Source organism: Carcharhinus amblyrhynchos, chromosome 18 (assembly GCF_965287045.1).
Source record: "Carcharhinus amblyrhynchos chromosome 18, sCarAmb.v2.hapA, whole genome shotgun sequence".
Lineage (NCBI taxonomy): Eukaryota > Metazoa > Chordata > Chondrichthyes > Carcharhiniformes > Carcharhinidae > Carcharhinus > Carcharhinus amblyrhynchos.
The window spans coordinates 52,331,266-52,351,744 of record NC_137341.1 but is presented as its reverse complement, the minus strand read 5'-3'; the positions used below and the strand labels follow the sequence as shown (position 1 = coordinate 52,351,744).

At 45.2% G+C, this 20,479-nt stretch overlaps 1 protein-coding gene across 1 annotated transcript; it reads right to left on the bottom strand.

The window, feature by feature from the left end:
* Window positions 1-2,841: 2,841 nt before the first annotated feature.
* LOC145354713 (transmembrane protein 238) lies at window positions 2,842-19,828 on the bottom strand. Its single transcript, XM_080206166.1, has 2 exons — window positions 19,276-19,828; window positions 2,842-3,871 (listed from the first exon to the last, which is right to left on the bottom strand). The coding sequence occupies exon 1, from the start codon at window positions 19,763-19,765 to the stop codon at window positions 19,304-19,306; it is 462 nt and encodes a 153-aa protein (XP_080062292.1). The 5' UTR covers window positions 19,766-19,828; the 3' UTR covers window positions 2,842-3,871; window positions 19,276-19,303.
* Window positions 19,829-20,479: the final 651 nt, after the last annotated feature.

Below are 20,479 nucleotides of genomic sequence, written 5' to 3'. Positions count from 1 at the left end.
AATTTTGTACGATACAAGATACTGAAAGGGTGTGCACTTTGGCCACTGGGAAATTGCTCTGAGACTCTTAATTGTCCCTATGGATGAAGTCAAGCAGGAGGTAGGAATAAAGGAAATGGTTTTAAACACCTGACAGAGTGTAATCTGAACAGTTTAATTACAAGATGCTGGAGATAAACCTTAGCAACAGTGGCTGTGTAATTCACACTAACTGCATTCACTATCTGGTAAACATTACAGATTGTACTCAGCCACATTATATCCTGCAAGCTCTTCATTCTGTAATGGCCGTTATACTGTTTCAAGACTGTGTAACACAAAGCAGAAAGGCCTTTAGTGATGTAACTCCTGACCATATTCCCAGGAATATACCAAAGTTCTTCACAAAAAGTGAAGTGCAGCAACTGTTGATTTGTAGGCAAGTATAGCAGCTGTTTTACAAATCCCACCCACATCAATGAGACAAAGAAGATATTCTCCTGTTTTTTGGCGGTGTTTGTTGACGGAGCAATGCTGATCAGATCACAAAATCTCCTCTTCTTCAGGATCTTTAATGTGCATCAGGACAAGAAAACAGCCTCAGTTTAGTTTTTGATCAAAAGAATCACATCTTAAACAACACTGCACCCTATTACCGTTAATCTGGAATATATGATGTGGAGATGCCAGCGTTGGACTGGGGTAAACTGGAATATGTCTAGCATTGATGTGATGTTGAACTCTTCTTTCATTGCCTTCATCTCCATGCCCATTTCTTTGGGCAAGAGTCCTCCCCCTTTCACTTGCCTCCAACATTCTGCTCCAATTGGACACCCCCACCGGGACAGTTACCTGTCCTCGATCTGTTCATTGGGAACTGTCGACAGGACAATGGCCATCTTAATTTTTCTGTCCCCTCACCCATTCCAACCTCTCTCCTTCCGGACTTTCTGCTCTTCGTTCCCTCAGATCCAACCCCGACTTTGTCATCAAACCTGCTAAGGGAGTGCTGTTGTGGTCCTCTCTCCCACCCATCTCCCCTCTCCCCCCACATCTCAGCTTACCCTCTGCTTTCAGCTTCTCTGCCATTTGGCCATTCACTCCTTCTGTTCTCTCAATGGACTGCCAGTAGCACCTCTTTGCCTTTCCCCTGGTTTCTGCGGCTATGACTCATCTTTCATTCCCTCCCCCGGCAGTATAAACATCTCCCACTTTCTATGCCTTTTAGCTTTGACAAAAGGTCACCTGGACTCAAAACGTCAGCTCTTTTCTTTCCTTACAGATGCTGCCAGACCCGCTGAGATTGTCCTCTTTTATATCAGTATCCCTGTTTCCCTGTTAGCTCTTCCATAAAACGTAAGCTGAAAATTCCATTATTCAATATATATAGTGTACACTGTATCATTTTTATCAGAATTCATGCCTGCCTTTGATCAATGATTCAGCAAGGAATCGTTTTCACTACATCTTTACTTCCAAATAAGACACTGATTGAATTATTTTTTTAAAAGTTATGACTGGATGGGGTTAATGATTAACATAATGAAGCTGGTAATGTGGTCTTCGGAGTCAAGACTCCATTGCAACGCTACCTCTCCCTCACAGGGCCATCGGTCCCTTGTCCCACTGAGCAATGACCTTTATTCACCTATTAACACAGTCTGCTATCTTACCTTTTGCCACAATTTGCATTCTCCAGTCCTTAATCATGATGTGGAGATGCCAACATTGGACTGGGATGAGTCCCACTCACCTGGTGAAGGAGCAGCGCGTCAGAAGCTTGTGATTTCAAATAAACCTGTTGGACTTCAACTAGGTGTTGTGAGACTTCTTACTGTTCTTAACAGAACCATTAACACTCCTTCTTTTGTCGTATGTCTATGACTTCTTTATAAACCTCCCCTTTGCTCTGACCTATCCCTGCCCCACTTCTCCAACTATACAATATCACATTTCTATCTCTCCTCAGTTCTGTAGAAGGGTCATTAACTCTGTTTCTTTCTCCACAGATGTTGCCGGACTTGCTGAGATTTATTCAACATTTTCTGTTTTTATTTCAGATTTGGTCAAGAAGGCGTATGATGTGCTAGCCTTCATTAATCGAGGGATTGAGTTCAGGAGTCGGGAGGTAATGCTGCAACTTTATAGGACCCTTGTCAGACCCCACTTGGAGTGCTGTGCGCAGTTCTGGTCATCTCACTACAGGAAGGATGTGGAAGCTATTGAGAGGGTGCAGAGGAGATTTACAAGGATGTTGCCTGGATTGGGAGGCATGCCTTATGAAGATAGGTTGAGGGAGCTAGTTCTCTTCTCCCTGGAGAGATGAAGGTTGAGAGGCGACCTGATAGAGGTTTATAAAATGTTGAGAGGAACAGATAGGGTGGATTCTCGGAGACTATTTCCCAGGGCTGAAACGGTCGCTACGAGAGGACACAGGTTTAAGGTGCTGGGGAGCAAGTACGGAGGAGATGTTAGGGGTAAGTTTTTCACTCAGAGGGTGGTGAGTGAGTGGAATCGGCTGTCGTCGGTGGTGGTAGAGACAAACTCGCTGGGGTCTTTTAAAAGACTTCTGGATGAGTACATGGGATTTAATGGGATTGGGAGTTACAGATTGTTCTATGACCTGGTAGGTATGGATATGATCGGCGCAACCTGTGGGCCGAAGGGTCTGTTTGTGCAGTAGTGTTCTATGTTCTATTTCCAGTATCTGCAGTATTTTGCTGTTGTATGATTGATTTACATGGCTAATAGCTTGGATCAAAACTGAATGCCAAACCATCCATTTGTAAAGCTTTTGTTATCTATTGCAAAGTTAGTGGAGACAATTTCAGTTGCATCATTTGTTTTATATGAAGATCCATTCCAGCATTCATATTAATATTTAACTTGTATTTTTATGATGTAGAGTACAAAGCAACACTAGTTAACAGTAGTGTATAAAATAATTCTCAAAGGGCAGTTTAATCAACAGAAACAAAAAGACTTTGATTACATATGGGAAAATATCTTTCTCTTACCGTAAAGCCAATCAAATAGAAGCAAAAATGATGGTAACTGTTTAACACTTGTTAATTATCAGCTTAATGGTTGCAGTAGCAATGGCAGTAAAACTGCTAGTGTTCACCATCACTGCTCCTCTGAAACTGGCAACAACATCTGGAGTCCACCCATGTGCAATATAGTGAGGAAAACCAGAAGATCCCATCAGAGATTCTACATTTCCCCTTAGGATGCACTGTTGGAGTTTCTCGAGATGGCAATCAAGTAGAAATCATTGAACTAGTGAAAACTTGCCCTTTGATGCTATTAGTTTCAATCTAAAAACTCTTGAAAATGTTACACATGAGGTATAACTGGGTTTTTAATGGTGTACCAAACGCACTCTCTGTCCCTGAAAAACTGATGAGTTTAAACTGTAATATTTCTGTACATTCCAAAACATATTACTCCACATAGACAGTGACCCAAGCTGGGAATCAAACCCAGGTTCCTGGCGCTCTAAGGCAGCAGTGCTAACCACCGTGCCGTCATTAGATAACAGAGCAGAAATTGTGATGAATTGCAAGACTATAGTTACAAAAATGTTTTATTACATGTTCCTGTGCAAAATACATTTTATCTAATTCGCCAGAGCGAACCAATAAATATAATTAAGTGCAATATAATTGTGAAAAAAGCAATTAAAATGCCGATGGAATAATTCATGACTAAGAACATGTATACATTCATTCATCAGCAAGCCAAATTCTTCAGAGAAGAAACATAGCAGATAGCACTCTGACAATTGTCAAAGATGTCAATTCCTTCTTGTTAAAATGTTAAAGTAATATTAAATAAAAGGATTCCTGGTAATCAACATTCAGACTTGGTCCATTTCAGGCTCATAATGGATCTGTAAAAATATAAATTAGGTTCAGTTACTATACCGTATTGTCCAATGTAGAATAGATTGGCGCTTGAAGGCCAATGCAGACACGATGAGCTGAAGAGCCTATTTCTGTGCTGTAAACTCTTAATTCTATGGTATATTTACAGATTCTTATATCAAAGAAACATAAATCTCTTAACTATATTAATATAGAATCTAACTTGCTAGTGACTAATATGCCATCATACAGGCCATTGTGAAAAAGAATCAGAATATAGTCAACAGAATCCCATCCCAATCCACAAACTGTTCTTGTAAAGATCTTGGATTAAATCTGGAGCTCTGGCGATGATTTTGCTAGCTGCAGCAGAACGTTTGAACAGACATGGCCATTCTATGTTTGATCTGCGCTGATCTCAGTGAATTGTCAATGGCAATTTATCACCCCTCGACTAAACATTCGAGAAACCAAATGGGATGCTCACTCCTGCCGCAGTTCAGTGGCCAGTACGTGCATGTGTGAATGTTTGTAAGGACAAGAAGAGTTCAGTGTTGTGTTACTGTGGGCACTCCATTGCTCAAACACAGCAAGTACAAGAGTAACTCATTCAGTCCCTCAGGAGCGTTCCACAATTTAATTAGATCATGCAGTTGAGTACCACAAACAACCACGTTTACCCATTACTGACAATCTCCTGACACTCATACCTAACAAAAATCTATTGTTCTTTATCTTGCAAATTTCAACTGATCCCACATCCAAACCAATTTTTAAGGAAAGAATTCCAGATGTCCATGATTCTTACAGTGTTACCAACGCTGGATTTTATAAGACAGTTAAGTTTTAAACTGTCTTCTTTAATTCAATGTAAAATGGAGAGACCTCCTACAAAACCTGCCCAAAGATCTGCCCATGTGACCTGGTTGCAATGGAGACAGGGGCCTCAAGTTAAAACCTATTGAAGGTAAGATGCATGTTTTAACACTCACAGACAAAGGGGGAATCAGCTGGTTTTTGTGCCTGCACTCTCACAGTGAGTCAGACAGAGAGATTTGGGAAGACCCACAACACATGCTCCTATGCTAAGCAGAAATTAAGGGGTTAAGAAAGGAACTCTAGTTCAAATGAATTGGGCTGGTGGAGAGTTAAAGCCCAAGGAGTCACTGGAGGGTGCCTTGCTACTCACAGTCCATTTGATTACGCTCAGAAGATTGAGTGAGGGAACTTTGTTTAAGAAGACACCGGAAGGTTAACTCTGGTGAGGCAGAAAGAAGAGGTCTTGTTAAAGCAAGGAGGAACTTGGAACTTCATACAGGAGACCACAGCCAGGATTCTCCCAAAACAGAACTAAGTGCCCAACTGGCGTTAAAATGGGATTATTTCCCACTTTTTTTTGGGTGTGCTTACCTGAACGAATCTCCGACAATGAGCAATACAGAGTGCCAAAGCGTGACTCACTTTGAAAAGCTTCCCACTCGAGAGGCCGGCAGCAATGTGCTGAGTGGGCCACTGCACACGCGCCAATCTGTCAGTGCGGACTCCCAACTCTCCCCCTCACCCCAATCGCCAGCCTCCCGATCGCTGGCTAGCAGACCCTCACTGGGCCAGCCCCAATTCCATCCCTCACCTCTCCGGCCACCCCGATCCCATCCCTGGCCAGCCCCAACCCCCTCCGATGACTGGCCCCAATCACCTTCCTCCCTCCCTTTTCCACCAACCCCACTTGCAGAGTGGCAGCGGATCCTCCCACCAATCGCCCTTCCAATGGGCCTCCTGGGTATGCAGCACCCCCTCTGGCCCTGCGTCCTTGGCACTGCCCAGTGCCCAGTGGGCTGCCAGGCTGCCACTACCCAAGGGGCATCCCTCTTTGCCCCTGAACCCCTGAGGGGCCTCAATGGCCTCTGTCCCCACCAGGGGATGAGGACACCTGCTCTCCATTAGTGGCAACAGTTGTAAACCCTGCTGGTGGGAACCACTCCTGGTGGGGGTGGGTGGGAAGGGGAACGTTCGCAGGCCCAGGGAACACTGTCTCCGGCTAATCATCTGGGAATGTCAATTTCCATGACATTTCCATATGGTAATCAGTTCTGTGCTAATTTCCGCCAAACAAAATAGAAGGAGTGTTTTGGGGTTAACCACCAAGCAGGATGCTGGTGAGAACAATTTCCATAGGGTAAGCAGAAGAGCAGATGCTGACTGAGCTGGCCTATTGTAGACAAGTTCAAAAACATGCTATTACTATCATACAGCACAGAGCTTCCACATACACATGGATTCTAACAGTTAGTGCTGGCCTGAATCTTTGATGCACCCTCTGCATTTTACAGTGTTACTCTATAGGATAGTGCTGGTGGGTAGCACAGGAAGTTGGGCGGCACGGTAGCACAGTGGTTAGCACTGCTGCTTCACAGCTCCAGGGACCTAGGTTCGATTCCCGGCTTGGGTCACTGTCTGTGTGGAGTTTGCGCATTCTCCTCGTGTCTGCGTGGGTGTGCTCCGGTTTCCTCCCACAGTCCAAAGATGTGCAGGTTAGGTTGATTGGCCATGTTAAATTGACTGTAGATGCATAGGTTAGAGGATCAGTGGGTAAAATATATATGGATATGGGAGTAGGGCCTGGGTGGGATTGTGGTCGATGGGCTGAATGGCCTCTTTCTGTACTGTAGGGTTTCTATGATTTCTATGAAAGTTGCTCATATAGTACTCCTTTGTCTTCAAGTGAGAGACACAGGTCGGGCTGTACCATCACTCGCTTACACCGAGAGCTTCACTTTCTTTCATCTTGGTTTGTTATTTCTTAATCTTCCATCCTTCAGTCTTGGAAAATGCTGTTGATGACCATGTTTTTCAAGGTTCAACAGGAACTTTCTAAATGTGTGCCTGTGATGAAGAATTTCTGGGACTTGTATAGTTAAACATTGCTCATTATTAACACATAGCCTTGTAAATACACGTAGGGTATAGTCCAAGCTAGGAGCTAATTCCATGCTTGCATCTACGTTGGTCTCTATTCTGTCCACAACTCTCTCTTGTCTCTTTACATCATCCTGTGGGCAGTACTGGACCCAGTCCCACATTAATCCTTACAATGCCAGATACCCTTATACCACAGTGTCCACCCCATTGTGACATTCTCTTTTAACCTTTCTCCATCCTATTAAATTTTGATTTACACAAAGATTTCTTTTCTGCTGATGTAGTTATCCCTCGAGTGATGTGAATTTGCAGATGGAGTTTCAGACAACTTTGGAAATGAGTTCTGGCAGTGAATGGCATGCCATTCTTTTGAAATGCTTCATTATCCAGATGCGGAAAACATTGGGAAGGTTGCATTTCCTGTCCTTCTACAGTTGCCATGAGAAGATGGTGGTGATGGGCCTTCACCTTGACTCACTCATCCTCCCTCCATCCAATCCAGGCTTTCATTGCCATTGCTTATTGAGTTAACATGTTATGGAGATGTCAGCGTTGGACTGGAGTAGGCACAGTAAGAAATCTCACAGCACCAGGTTAAAATCCAACAGGTTTATTTGGAATCACGAGCGTCCGGAGCGCCGCTCCTTCATCTGGTGAGTTACTCAGTGAAGGTCAGTCTGTTTAGGAGATGTTAGTTGTATCACACAGTGTGGAACTTCTATGATTCCACTTGCAATGTTAGTGTGAGAATTCTGTTTGTGTTCAAGAAGAAAGAACACAACATGTATGTTTACGGCAAATAGGGTCCAGAAGAAGGCTGGGATGAAAGCGCTTTATCTGAATGCACGAAGCATTCGGAATAAAGTGGATGAGCTGGTGGCGCAGATCGACACAAATGGATACGATCTGGTGGCCATTACAGAGACGTGGCTGCAAGGTGACAGGGACTGGGAGATGAATGTACAGGGCTATCAAGTGTTTAGGAAGGATAGGCAGGAGGAAAGAGGGGGTGGCGTAGCTCTGCTGATTAAGGACAGCATCAAGGTGGTAGCAAGGGATGATATCGGAGCCAAAGAGCAGAAAGTGGAATCGTTGTGGGTGGAGATTAGGAACAGCAAAGGGAGGAAGACGCTGGTGGGTGTCGTCTATAGGCCCCCGAATAATGATCTGGAGGTGGGGCGGGCTGTTAACGCGCAAATAAGTGCGGCGTGCAGGAATGGGACGGCAGTAGTTATGGGGGATTTCAATCTGCATATTGATTGGTCGACCCATGTTGGACGAGGTGGGCTCGAGGAGGAGTTCTTGGAATGCTGCCGGGATAGTTTCCTGGAACAGTGTGTGTTGGAGCCGACGAGGGAGCGAGCTATCTTGGATCTGGTGCTATGTAATGAGGCGGGTAGAATTAGGGACCTTGAGGTGAAGGATCCTCTTGGAGAGAGTGATCATTGTATGGTGGAGTTTCTGTTGCAGATGGAGGAGGAGAAAGTGGGTTCCCGGACACGTGTCCTTTGTTTGAATAGAGGGGAGTATGGTAGGATGAGAGAAGAATTGGCGAATGTGGACTGGGGGAGCGCGTTGGAAGGTAGGTCTGCTGAGGAGCAGTGGAGGATCTTTAAGGAGATCTTTCTTGGTGCTCAGCAGAAATTTATTCCGATGGTTAAAAAGGACAGTAGGAAGAGAGGTAATAAGCCGTGGATAACGAAGGAGGTGAAGGAAAGTGTTAAATTAAAAGCGGAGGAATTTAGAGTAGCTAAGAGCAGTGGGCGAGAAGAGGATTGGGAAAGGTTTAAATGTCAACAAAGATTGACAAAAAAGTTGATAAAGGAGGGTAGAAGAAGCTATGAAGCTGGGCTAGCGCTTAATATAAAAAAGGATAGCAAGAGTTTTTATAAATATATAAAAAGGAAGAGGCTGGCTAGGGTGAACGTTGGTCCCTTAGCGGATGAGAAAGGGGACCTAGTGGTAGGGGATGGGGATATGGCTAAGGTCTTGAATAACTTTTTTGTTTCTGTCTTCACGGAGGAGGACGTGAATAATTTGCCGGGTGTTAGCGATGGAAAGGTGGTAGGACTGGAGGGTCTTAATGACATTACTGTTACTAGAGAGGTGGTGCGCGACAGACTGGAGGGGCTGATTGTGGACAAGTCCCCAGGACCGGATGGAATGCATCCGAGGGTTCTGAAAGAAATGGCGGAGGTGATAGTGGATGCCTTGGTGGTTATTTTCCAGACGTCGCTGGATTCCGGGGAAGTGCCGGAGGATTGGAAAACGGCTAATGTTACGCCGTTGTTTAAGAAGGGTGCCAGGCAAAAGGCGGGGAATTACAGGCCGGTTAGTTTAACGTCTGTGGTAGGTAAAATGTTAGAATCCGTCATTAAGGAGGAAATTGCGAGGCATCTTGAAGGGAATTGCTTGATAGGGCAGACGCAACACGGTTTCATTAAAGGGAAGTCGTGTCTGACAAATTTACTGGAGTTCTATGAGGATGTGTCTAGGGCGGTGGATAGAGGAGAGCCGGTGGATGTGGTCTTTCTGGATTTTCAGAAGGCGTTTGATAAGGTACCTCACAAGAGGTTACTGCAGAAGGTCAGAGGACATGGAGTTGGGGGTAGGGTGTTAGCGTGGATAGAGGATTGGTTGTCAAATAGGAGGCAGAGAGTGGGGGTCAATGGGTGCTATTCGGATTGGCGGTTGGTGACTAGTGGGGTGCCCCAGGGGTCGGTGCTGGGGCCTCAGCTATTTACCATTTATATAGATGATCTGGAGGAGGGAACCGAGTGTAGGGTGTCGAAATTTGCTGATGACACCAAGATTGGGGGAAAGGCAAATTGTGCGGAGGGTGTGGAGAGTCTGCAGAAGGATCTAGATAGGCTGGGCGAATGGGCCAGGAAATGGCAAATGGAATTTAATGTTGGCAAGTGTGAGGTGGTCCACTTTGGTAGGAAGAATGGTAGGAAGGACTATTACTTACGGGGCGAAAAACTGCAGCAGGCGACGGTGCAGAGGGACCTCGGGGTCCTTGTGCATGAGTCGCAAAAACCCAGCCTGCAGGTGCAGCAGGTGGTCAGGAAGGCGAATGGGATGCTGGCCTTCATAGCGAGGGGGATTGAATATAAAAGTAGGGAGGTCTTGCTGCAGCTGTATAGGGCATTGGTGAGGCCGCAACTGGAGTACTGTGTGCAGTTTTGGGCGCCGCACCTGCGCAAGGATATTTTGGCCTTGGAGGGAGTGCAGAGGAGGTTTACTAGGCTGATACCGGAGTTGAGGGGGTTGAGCTATGAGGAGAGGCTGAATAAACTAGGCTTGTACTCGTTAGAGTTTAGAAGAATGAGGGGAGATCTCATTGAGACGTATAAGATGATGAATGGGATGGATAGGATAGAGGTGGAAAGACTCTTCCCGCTCAAAAAAGACAGTAGGACTAGGGGTCACAGCCTCAAGATAAAGGGGGGGCGGTTCAGAACGGAGTTGAGGAGGAACTTCTTCACTCAAAGGGTGGTGAATCTCTGGAATTCTCTGCCCGTTGAAGTGGTGGAGGCTGCCTCGCTAAATATTTTTAAGAAGCGGGTTGATGGGTTTTTGATAAGAGAGGGGATTAAGGGTTATGGGGAGAGGGCGGGAAGGTGGAACTGAGCCATGACAGATCAGCCATGATCTTATTGAATGGCGGGGCAGGCTCGAAGGGCCAGATGGCCTACTCCTGCTCCTATTTCTTATGTTCTTATGTTCTTATGTTCTTATCTCTGTGATCATCCACGTTAACAGCAATGATAGAATCCCTATACTATCATTGTATAGGGATATACAATGATAGTATATCCCTATACAATGATAGGGATCATCATTGAAGGAAGTCATTCGGCCCATTGAGTCTGCACCGAACACAATGCCACCTAGCCCTATTCCCGTAACCTCCCCTGTTAAACCCCTGACACCAGGATCAATTTAGCATGGCCAATCCACCTCGCCCACACATCTTTGGACTGTGGGAGGAAACCCGAGCATCTGGAGGAAACCCACGCAGACATGAGGAGAATGTGCAAACTCCACACAGACAGTGATCCGAGGCCGGAATTGAACCCGGTTCCCTGTGAGGCAGCAGTGCTAACACTGTGCTGCCCACAATAACATCATTGCATTAAAAATTCCTTCTCTTTCAGTTAAAATGCTATATATTTCCAGATTGACTTTATTGCAGAATTCTGTCAACGTGGATAGAATGTATATATTATGTTCAGATACACTGCATAATTTATATCTAATTAAGCGTGGATGAGGACATGTAAAATATAAACATGCTCCTTCAGAATAAAATACATCTGTTAAAATAGTATAAATAATTGCTAATTATGCACAGTATTCCACAGGTAAAAGTCTGGACCAGCATTGTCCAATATCCACTTTCTTAATTAGAATTCCATTTTGTGGCTAACTAAATTTATGGTTTATGAAAGATGAAAATGAGTAATAGGTAGCATCCTTGGGTAGTTGTGTTATTGTCTATGGTTGACAGATTTCTGAACGTAGAACATAGAACCCCACAGTGCAGTACAGGCCCTTCGGCCCTCGATGTTGTGCTGACCTGTGAAACCAATCTAAAGCCCATCTAACCTACACTATTCCAATATCATCCATATGTTTATCCAATGACCATTTAAGTGCTCTTAATGTTGGCGAATCCACTACTGTTGCAGGCAGGGCATTCCACACCCTTACTACTCTCTGAGTAGAGAAACTACCTTTGACATCTGTCCTATATTTATCACCCCTCAATTTAAAGCTATGCCCCCTCATGCTAGCCATCTCCATCCAAGGAAAAAGGCTCTCACTGTCCACCCTATGTAATCTTCTGATCATCTTATATGCCTCTATTAAGTAACCTCTTAACTTTCTTCTCTCTAAAGAAAACAGCCCCAAGTCCCTCAGCCTTTCCTCATGAGACCTTCCCACCATACCAGGCAACATCCTGGTAAATCTCCTCTGCACCCTTTCCAATGCTTCCACATCCTTCCCATAATGCAGCGACCAGAACTGTTCGCAATACTCCAAATGTGGTCGCACCAGAGTCTTATACAGCTGCAACATGACCCCATGGCTCCAAAGCACAACCCCTCTACCAATAAAAGCTAACACAAACTTATGCCTTCTTAACAACCCTATCAATCCGGGTGCCAATTTTCAGGGATCTATGCACATGGACACCAAGATCTCTCTGCTTGTCCACACTACCAAGTATCTTACCATTAGTCCAAAACTCTGTATTCCTGTTACTCCTTCCAAAGTGAATCACTTCACACTTCGCATTAAACTCCATTTGCCACCTCAGCCCAGCTCTGCAGCTTATCTATGTCCCTCTGTAACCTGCAACATCCTTCCGCACTGTCCACAACTCCACCGACTTTAGTGTCATCCGCAAATTTACTAACCCATCCTTCTACGACCTCATCTAGGTCATTTATAAAAATGATAAACAGCAGTGGCCCCAAAACAGATCCTTGCGGTACACCAGTAGTAACTGAACTCCAGGATGAACATTTCCCATTAACCACCACCCTCTGTCTTCTTACAGCTAGCCAATTTCTGATCCAAATGGCTAAATCACTCTCAAACCCATGTCTCCGTATCTTCTGCAATAGCTTACCGTGGGGAACCTTATCAAACGCTTTACTGAAATCCATATACACCACATCAACTGCTTTACCCTCATCCACCTCATCGGTCACCTTCTCAAAGAACTCAATAAGGTTTGTGAAGCACGATCTATCCTTCACAAAACCATGTTGACTATCCCTAATCAAATTATTCCTTTCTAGATGATTATAAATCCTATCTCTTATAATCCTTTAAAAATTTTGCCCACAACAGAAGTAAGGTTCACTGGTCTATAATTACCAGGGTTATCTCTACTCCCCTTTTTGAACAAGGGGACAACATTTATTATCCTCCAGTCTTCTGGCACTATACCTGTAGACAATGATGACCTAAAGATCAAAGCCAAAGACTCTGCAATCTCCTCCCTAGCCTCCCAGAGAATCCTAGGATAAATCCCATCCGACCCAGGGGACTTATCTATTTTCATACTTTCCAGAATTGCTAACACCTCCTCCTTACAAACCTCAATCCTGTCTAGTCTAATAGCCTGTATCTCAGTATTCTCCTCGACAATATTGTCTTTTTCCTGTGTGAATACGGACGAAAAATATTCATTTAGTGCCTCTCCTATCTCTTCGTATTCCACGCACAACTTCCCACTACTGTCCTTGACTGGCCCTAATCTTACCCTAGTCATTCTTTTATTCCTGACATACCTATAGAAAGCTTTAGGGTTTCCTTGCTCCTTCCTACCAAAGACTTCTCATGCCCCCTCCTGGCTCTTCTTAGCTCTCTCTTTAGGTCCTTCCTGGCTAACTTGTAACTCTCAAGCGCTCTAACTGAGCCTTCACGTCTCATCTTGACATAAGTCTGCTTCTTCCTCTTCACAAGCGATTCAATTTCTTTAGTAAACCACGGTTCCCTCACTCAACCACTTCCTCCCTGCCTGACATGTACATACTTATCAAGGACACTCAGTACCTTGAACAAGCTCCACATTTCAGTTGTGCCCATCCTCTGCATTTTCCTTCCACATCCTATGCATCCTAAGTTTCCTTCCACATCCTGAAGGCTTGATCATGTGACATTTTGCCATGTGACACACGATCACATGACATCTGCATTGCAGTTACCTTAATTTACAATACAACACCTTTCGTGTAATAAGACATCCCCAGATGCTTCTACCTAGAAAAAGCTGGATCCCTTGCAGTTAAGTATCTTTAGCAGTGCAGAAGGAGACCATTCAGCCCATCGAGTCTGCACCAACTCTGCAACAGAATTTCTTACCCCTATCCATGCATTTAGTCCACAAATCCCCCTCACCTACACATCCTGGGACACTAAAGGTCAGTTTAGCATGGCCAATCCACCTAACCCATACGCTGTGGGAGATAACTGGAGCGCCCATGGAAATCGATGCAGATATGGGAAGAACACGCAAACTCCACACAATCACCCAAAGCCAGAACTGAACCCAGGTCCCTGATGCTGTGAGACAGCACTGCTAACCACTGTGCCATGGTTTTGTGCTAACAACTGATGTGCAAAAGATTGCAAGAATCAGAAGGTCACCTCCAAGCAGGCGAAGGAGGGATATTGAGAGTGGGGAAGAAATGGAGGGACATTCATTAAGGGGACATCAGAGGTAAGAGGTACATTGACTCTATCAGTGACTTAATAGTGATCATTGATCATTAATGTTAATATTGGTAACACTGAGATTCCCCTTATAACCATCAATAATACAATAACTCACTCATAGTTTATATGTAAGGGATAATGATAGGTTAGATCATAATTTCCTACAGTAACCAATAGTAATCCTATAACTCACTGATATTCACTCAGTAACTACCACCAGAATCCCCTCGACTGCATAAAGTGCAGTCAGAATCCCTGACAAGACTACTTATAACTGGATTCATCTCTCTCACTTATCCTTGACCCACTGTGAGATCCAGTCTGTACTTGGATTTCACATATTGAAACTGGCTGACACAGGCAAACCGATTCATACTGACCAATCACATATGGGGCAGTCAGTGGGTTTATTGTTTAAGGCCCTTCGCACAGGTCCTGTCATCCTGAATGCAGCCAGACAGCACTGCCCAAACCTGGCTTCAATAAAGCAGAGATTTCAGAAAATAATGGAAAATGCAGCATAGGTGGAGGCTGTCAGTTCCATCTCCTGACCCCCTTTGATTTGTCTGGTAAGAATCCTCAGACTCTGCCTCCTTCCTCGCTTTTGTTCCCCACTGGAGATGATCTTTTACTATTTGGGCTACACAATGGCACAGTGGTTAGCACTGCTGCCTCACTGCACCAAGGACCCGGGTTCGCTTCCTGGTTTGGGACACTGTATTGAGTTTGCATGTTCTCCCCATGACTGCGTGGGTTTCCTCTGGGTGTTCCAGTTTCCTCCCACAGTCTGAAAGATGTGCTGGTTAGGTGCATTGGCCATGCTAAATTCTCCCTCAGTGTACCCGAACAGATGCCAGGATGTGACGCCTAGGGGATTTTCACAGTAACTTCATTGCAGTGTTAATGTAAGCCTCCTTGTGATTAATAAATAAACTTTAAAACTTTTTGTTCGCAGCCAATTCTTTCACTCTGCTCTTTGCTGGTTGCTTATTTCTCAGTTATTTCCTTCACTGCCATCTTTGCAGGGTGTGCTACAACCTGCACCTAGTCCAGTCTCACTCTCATTCATATCCCTCCACTCACAAAGCCCCATTTTCCTTCTCTACTCCCCCCAACCTAAACCCAAATCCCTCAGTTCACATTTCCCTCTCCCCGATACCCACCCCGTCTCTCATTCCCCCAAAACCCAGTCAATTTGCTACCCTCTGTTTTTATCTCTCCTGCGTGCTATCATTTTCGAATCCCAGCCCCAATTCCCAATTTCCCTGACCCTCGAGGCTCTTTTTATCTGAGACTCCTCCCTCTGCTCCATCTGACTCCCCCTATCTCACTTCAACTCCCAACTTCCTCTCCCCCACCGGCTGCTCCTATTCATAATCACCCTGAAACTGGTTGTGGCTCTGCAGGACTTGGGGATGATGCCATCAAACCAGAGGCTTCCCTGAGAGGTAGCAGCGATTGTGGAGGGATCGGGGTGGTGGGCGGGGATGTACTGTGGAAGGAGGAAACCCAGGCAGGACTTCTCCGAGTGAGGAAGCAGTTTAAGAGGTGGGGGCTGCAGAAATTCAGAAAGACAATTGTCAGCCAGCTCCCCAACTCGTTCCCCCTCTGTGCTCTTTCACTGAAGGTGGGGTCCCACTGGTAAAACCTGGCAGCAGCAGGAAATCAACTCAAATGATCAAATGTATAATGAGACCTTATTGCAGCAGCGCAAAATTAAATTTCCCGGGCATCACAATGGCCCCACACAATGCTCATTAGCTCAAAGGAAGCAAAATCAATGAGGGGGGTGGGGTCATCATTGCCAAAACTAACAGGCACTTAGTTCAACAACAACAATGTATATTTGGATAGCACATCTAATGAAATGGAACAGCCCAAGGCACCTCATGGAGTGTTGGAAAACAAAGTATGAAATTGAGCCACAATATGAGACACTTGGTCAGATAAGCAAAAACTTGGTTAAGAACATAAGAAATAGGAGCAGGAGTAGGCCATCTAGCCCTTCGAGCCTGCCCCGCCATTCAATAAGATCATGGCTGATCTGAAGTGGCTCAGTTCCACTTTCCCACTTTCTCCCCATAACCCTTAATTCCCCTGTCTATCAGAAATCTATCTACCTGTGACTTAAATATATTCAATGAGGTAGCCTCCACCACTTCAACGGGCAGAGAATTCCAGAGATTCACCACCCTTTGACTGAAGAAGTTCCTCCTCAACTCTGTTCTAAACTGCCCCCTGCCTTATTTTGAGGCTGTGCCCTCTAGTCCTGCTATCCTTTCTAAGCGGGAAGAATCTCTGTACCTCTACCCTATCTAGCCCCTTCATTATCTTGTAAGTCTCTATAAGATCCCCCCTCAGCCTTCTAAACTCCAACAAGTACTGGCCCAGTCTATTCAATCTCTCCTCATAAGCTAACCCCCTCATCACTTAAGAACACTTAAGAAGTGTTCTAATGGAGGGAAGAGAGATTGAGACATAGAGAGATGGAGAGACAGAGATGTATGTGGAGGGTATTCCAGAACTTGGGGCCTAGACAGCTAATGGTATTATAATTGGGAGAGGTGGGAATTAGAAGAGCACAGATATCTCAAGTGTTGTGCACTTGGAGGAGATATAGAGATGGAGAAAGGCAAGGTCATGGGGAGATTTGACAACAAAACAGCAAAGCACAAAGCTCCAGGCTAAATAAATATACAAATGAATCAGAACCAAATTAGAACTTTCACACAAGGGCACCACAGTGCCACAATGGTTAGGATTACTGCCTCACAGTACTGCCTCAGGGACCCAGGTTTGATTCCTGGCTTGGGTCACTATCTGTGTAGTCTCCTCCGGGTGCTCCGGAATCCTCCCACAGTCCAAAGGTGTGCAGGTTAGGTTGATTAGCCATGCTAAATTGCTTCTTAGTGTCAGGAGAATTGTAAACCTGTGGGGTTACAGGAATACAGCCTGGGTGGGATTGGGGTCAGTACAGACTCAATGGGCCAAATGGCCTGTTTCTCTACTGTAGGGATTCTGTGAAATAAAAGCAAGGATAACATAAATAAATCCTGTAGGAAGAGAGGTGAAAGAGTTCACTGGGGTGAATATGGAACATACAAAAATATGGTGAGCAGAGGATGAATGCAGAGATTGGAAAGCTGTGACTGGAGATGTGAAATATTGCAGTCATTAGTTTTTCACCAATACAACAGCAAGAATCTAAATGAAGGGATGAAACAAAATAGAATCGGAGAATGAGCCTGAAATAGCTGCTACAATAAATGACTCCATTCCTCATGAATACCAGGAGAAAATAATTCCTCCTCATTGGAATGTTCCAAGTAGAACTAACTTCAGCATAAATCAGCTGGAAATCCCAGGCAGACTGAAAAGGCTCAAAACATATGAATAGTTTACTTTTCCAAGAGGAGTGAGAGAGCCAAGGGAACTGATGTGTGGAGCATTAGTGGTCATTTTTGAGGGACTCTGCTATTAAAGGGTTTGGGGAGGGGGTGTACACTATCCATGCTGCTGATGTCCCCAACCCAACCTCCTGCCCACCATCCTAAACTGGACAGTGACTAGCTACTTGCCCACTTCCTTTTAGAGTCCATCCATGTCACCAATGAGACCCAGAAATGGTCCTGAGGACCAAGAATTTTATATCCAAAGATTCTGTCACTAAAGTGTGAAGATCGCCTGAAGGCCGTGCACAGCAACTCCCAGGAAATCCAGGAGAATTGGTGACCATGGACATGTGATCTCAGAGGCACATGGCACTTGTATGTAAACTTTTTTAACCTTATTATGTATTAGCTAGTGAAATGGTTAGAGGGTGCAAATATCTTTAATCCCTGCGAGTGCTTTACTGAGTTATTGAATAGTAGAAGATATTAACTGAGTAACTATGCACTTGTGTACTTTATTTGTAGTTTGAACACATGTAAGGAAAGCATTCTTTCTGGGTGTATCATAGCTTGATTTGGCTCCTGCTCTGACTAAGACCACAAGAAAGTATGAAGGGTGGTGAACGAAGCCCAGTCCACCATTCAAACCAGCCTCCCACCCATTGATGAATGCAAAATGCTGCAGATGCTGGAATCTGAAACAAAACCTGAAAACTGCTGAAAAATCTCAGCAGGTCTGACTGCAACTGTGGAGAGTAGAGCCAGACTCTGACAAAGGGTGATCTAGAATCGAAGCGTTGCCTCTATTCTCTCTTCGCAGATGTTTAGACCTGCTGACATTTTCCAGCATTTTTATTTTTGTTCCTATCCATTGACTCTGTCTACACTTCCCGCTGCCTCGGCAAAGCAGCCAGCATAATCAAGGATCATAAGAACATAGGAAATAGGAGCAGGAGTAGGCCATTAGCCCTTCGAGCCTGCCCCACCATTCAATAAGATCATGGCTGATCTGAAGTGGATCAGTTCCACTTTCCCGCTTTCTCCCCATAACCCTTAATTCCCTTGTCTATCAGAAATCTCACATCAGAAATCAGGATCCCACGCACCCCAGACATTCTCTCTTCCACCGGGAAAAAGTCTGAGGTTGCATACCAACCAACTCAAGAACAGCTTCTTCCCTGCTGCCATCAGACTTTTGAATGGACCTACCTTACATTAAGTTGATCTTTCTCTACACCCTCACTATGACTGTAACACTACATACTGCAGCCTCTTAATGAATGGTATGCTTTGTCTGTATTGTGCGCAAGAAACAATACTTTTTGCTGTATCCCAATACATGCGACAATAATAAATCAAACCAAAATGTTGGATATTTTCTACTAATGTGGCTAAAACACTGCATGTGGCTGGCCAGCGGTTGTTAATGTACAAGGATGTAGGGATAAGAGTGGAAAGTTAATGAAACACTGACTGGTCTTTATGAGGTCATGGACAAACTGTAGCGACATGTACAATGTACCTGGTGTTGTGAGACTTCTTACTGTGACATGTACAAGGCGGGGGCCAGGTTGGGATGGACCTGATCTGTATCTGGACCCTAAGTGAAACTTCCACAACGTAGCAACTCATTCTGATCTTTACATTCTTAAAGGGTAACCTTTGCCTGATTTTATCAATTACATTTGGAATTGCGGATCCCAGTCTGTGTGAAAGTCTGTTGCATAACACGGTAAACAGCTCCCAATGCGATTTCCCAGCGGCAGAAATGGTTAATAATTAGCTTCTAGGTAAACACTCCTTGCTAAGTAAACACTCTGTGCGCCATAGTGAAAAGTCACCCAAGTTTAATTCAGGGAGGGGTTAGAAGAGAGTGTAGTTACCCGGCTAAATCGGTGTGTTTTCCCTGGCCTACGGCTGTCCGGAGTGGACCTGGGCGGTGACAGACTGAGAGAGTGTTTGCAGATGTCTATCACTGGGTATGGGAAAGCTGAATGAGCTTTCCTTGATCTTCTTGTTGTCTGTGTGCTTGGCAGCGCTCCGCAGGCTGGCCGCCGACCTCCAGGACTTGGCTCGGAAAGTTTGTGATATTCTGCTGGACCAACTCCTCAGCAAGCCCTCTTTCTTCGAGAGCTTCTTCAGACCCACATCGTCCTCCAGCTGCTCCGGGGGCACCTCGATGTTGCCCGTGTACCAGAAGATCCACCACACCAGGCTCATGAAGATGACGATGGAACCGGCGTAGATGAGGAAGTCGTAGAAGAAGACATTGGCAAACACCCCCAGCAGCAGCACGGTGAGTCCCACCGCGTCAAAAGCCACTGCCAGCCAGAAAGCACAGGCACAGCGCCCCAGGGCAGCCTGGAGTGCCATGGTCTCCCCCCTCTCTCTCCAGGTAATGCTGTTAACACACCTAACCCACACTCACCTGGCCAATACCTGGCACGTCACCTGTGGGCGGGGTTGGGATCTCTTTCACCAATAAAACAACAGCCAATCCTGACTTGTGCCCAATGCAAACTTATTTCAGCCCTGGGTTTGGACACTGTCATCCGGAAGTACAAAGAGGAAAGAAATCTCACAATTTACTGACTATAAAAATATATCCTCCCCACCACCCCCCCCCCCCCCCCCCGCCTTACCCACTGACAACTTGAGGTGGAGTGTTGTACTGGGCTGGGCACAGTAAGAAGTCTCACATAAAGTAGATAAGGTCGTTAAGAGTCATAGAAACCTAACAGGACAGAAAGAGACCATTCGGCCCGTCGAGTCTGCAGAGTCCCGCCCATTCCCCACCCCCATATCCCTACAATATTTACCCACTAATCCCTCTAACCTACGCATCTCGGAACACTAAGGGCAATTTAGCAACCTAACCTGCACACCTTTGGACTGGCGGACGGAATATTTGCCTCCTGGCTGGAACATATAGAAACATTGAAGCAGGGAAAGGCCATTCGGCCATTCGAGCCTGCTCCGCCATTCACTATATTCATTATAGGGTTGTAAGGTCGTGGAATGCCCTGCCTGCAGCAGTTGTGGACTCGCCAACTTTAAGGGCGTTCAAATGGTCAGTGGATAGGCATG